At 31.7% G+C, this 2448-nt stretch overlaps 1 protein-coding gene across 1 annotated transcript; it reads left to right on the forward strand.

Moving 5' to 3' along the window:
• The first annotated feature begins 59 nt into the window (after window positions 1-59).
• Window positions 60-1372, forward strand: LOC124918190 (F-box protein CPR1-like). The gene is made up of 2 exons (XM_047458394.1): window positions 60-1232; window positions 1313-1372. Exons 1-2 carry the CDS (start codon window positions 108-110, stop codon window positions 1370-1372), a joined length of 1185 nt encoding a protein of 394 aa, XP_047314350.1. The 5' UTR covers window positions 60-107.
• Window positions 1373-2448: the final 1076 nt, after the last annotated feature.

Raw genomic sequence — 2448 nt, forward strand, 5'->3', positions numbered from 1 at the left:
TGCTTTGTTGGCTATTAACTGATATTCTTCTTCTTTTTAACTTGGCATACAAGTTAATTGTTCTTCTCTGATTTCATTTTCTTCTTGCATTATTCAGTCTATAGAAGATGGCACAATTGCCGGATGAGATTCTAGAAAAAATTCTTTGTCGATTACCTGTTAAGTCTCTGCTCCGTTTCAGATGTGTGTCTAAATCCTGGCTTGCCCTAATCAGTGACCCATATTTTGTCAAACTGCATCTGAAACAATCAGTACAAACCAATACCAACAATAGCCTCTTCCAAAAGAACTTCGATCTCTTTCGGGTGGCTCTTGATTCCCTCCATGACGGCGATGTTCTTCAACCGATGAAGATCGATTCCATTCCATTATCGAGGTTTCGGAAATATGGAATTAGGTCTGGCTTTTCCTGTGATGGCTTGCTTTGTATATCGAATGTCATAAATGCTCATGACAGTGCCTTTTTATGGAGTCCATCAACCCGAAAGTCTATAAAATTACCTTACGAACCGACTGATATCGCAATTCAGTCAGGTTTACGTACCTCATGTGTTTATCGAATTGGTTACGATAACATCAATGACGATTACAAGGTGGTGAGAATTGTGGTGTACCTTGTTGTGAGTTTGGGCGTCATCGAATACGATATTAAAGTTTATAGTTTGAGATCAAATTCGTGGCATAGGCCAGAGATGTTTCCTTATTGTCCGAATTGGAATAGGTTTGGAAATTCCATTGTTTGTGGATCTCTGCACTGGATCTCAACTGTGAAATCAAATTTAAAAGAGGAAAATTTGATTGTTGCCTTTGATATTGGGACAGAAAAATACAGAGTACTTCCACAGCCAGAATACAACGGTCCTTATTACAAATTATATCTAGATGATTTAGGAGGATGCCTTTCGTTAAGTTGTCATTACGAATCATCGACTGTGGATATGTTTTTGCTCAAGGAATATGGCGGGAAGAATGAACATTGGTCGAGATTGATTACACTGCCACTGTCACTGTCACGGATAACTTCTATAGAGAATTACTATCCTTTGAAACCTATTGTTTATTCAAAAAGTGGTAAGAAAGTGTTGTTGGGCATGGGTTCTAGGGGGCATGTATTGTATAATTTAGAAGAGAAGTCAGTTGAAAACATTAGGGTTCTTAATGTGGCAAGTTTAATTCACCTATACACTTGTCTTGAAAGTATCGTCTCTATCAATGTTCCAGCAGCAGCAGATGTATGTAACCAAATATTATGTTTTTTTTTCCACTTATTTGATTTGAGTTTGAATTTAATATTTGTGTTTTGTTTTTACAGACAGAGAGAAGTGGTGTAAAATGGGTGTCTGATATTCAAATATTTGGTTGCAATTGGTGAGATATATAATATTAGATTTAGACATTAATATATGGTTGCAACACCTCTCTCTTTAAATGATTAGAGTTTTGTTTCCAATTTATGAATTTCAATTTATTTGAAATTAGTATTATTGAGTATTTTTTTTTTCTAAAATAGAAAAATGGGTTTGTTGGTTTTACTCTATGCCTCCTAATTCCTATTTTGAAAAGTAAATGTTAATATATTATAGTATTTATTTGACCAGTTAACAATATGTTTTTTTTATTGATTCAGTTATGTTTGACATTTATAAGTTAATTTATTCTCACATAAATCTTCAAATAGAGATCGTGTAATTGACGATGAGATTTTTGATTCGATTGCCCTTTAAGTGTCTTCTCCATTTAAGATCATATCTTAATTTTGGCCACATTTAGTGACAAAACTATTAGTGCTGGTAGAGAGTTTATGCGTCGGAAATAATATTACCAACGACCATATAATGTCTCTTTATGTGCCACTAAACAACTAGTAACACTTTTTTTTTTACTATAAATAGATAAATCACAAATTAAGTATAATCAAGATAAAGTTTTTCTAAATATCAATTGTCAACAATCCACTATTTGTTTTATCAATTATCAACAAAGATATATTATATATATATATATATATTCCAATATTATTAACAATTAAATGATATGATCCAACAATATAATATAAATCTTGAAAAACAAAAATTAAGAATGTGCATTTCATTCTAAATAAAAATTTCTTTATCACATCATTTAAATACAGAATAAAAATCTAGATGTCTTACTCCACGGGCCTCTAATTATTTGTTATGATGTCCTTCTATATCTCATTATGAAAAATGGTGAAATATTATTAGTTTAGAAATAAGTGGTTTTAATATATTTTTTTAAAGGCCATGGTCAAAACATAATTTTGATAAAGGAGGTACGAAAATGATGGCAAAATTTAGTAGAGGACTAGTATTAACTAAAAAATTGATGAGTGGATGGAAGATTTACAGTTAAGTTAAATGTAAGCGATATAGACCATTTTTAAGTGTGACGCAAAAGAATTCTCTCTCCATAATTTGATAATTGACA

Source organism: Impatiens glandulifera, unplaced genomic scaffold (assembly GCF_907164915.1).
Source record: "Impatiens glandulifera unplaced genomic scaffold, dImpGla2.1, whole genome shotgun sequence".
Taxonomy (NCBI): Eukaryota; Viridiplantae; Streptophyta; class Magnoliopsida; order Ericales; family Balsaminaceae; genus Impatiens; species Impatiens glandulifera.

Bases quoted from the DNA above. Each gene is read 5' to 3' on its own strand.
- LOC124918190 (XM_047458394.1), top strand. From the start codon at position 108: ATGGCACAATTGCCGGATGAGATTCTAGAAAAAATTCTTTGTCGATTA. The intron at 1,233-1,312 runs GTATGTAACCAA...TTGTTTTTACAG, and splicing joins ATGTTCCAGCAGCAGCAGAT to ACAGAGAGAAGTGGTGTAAA.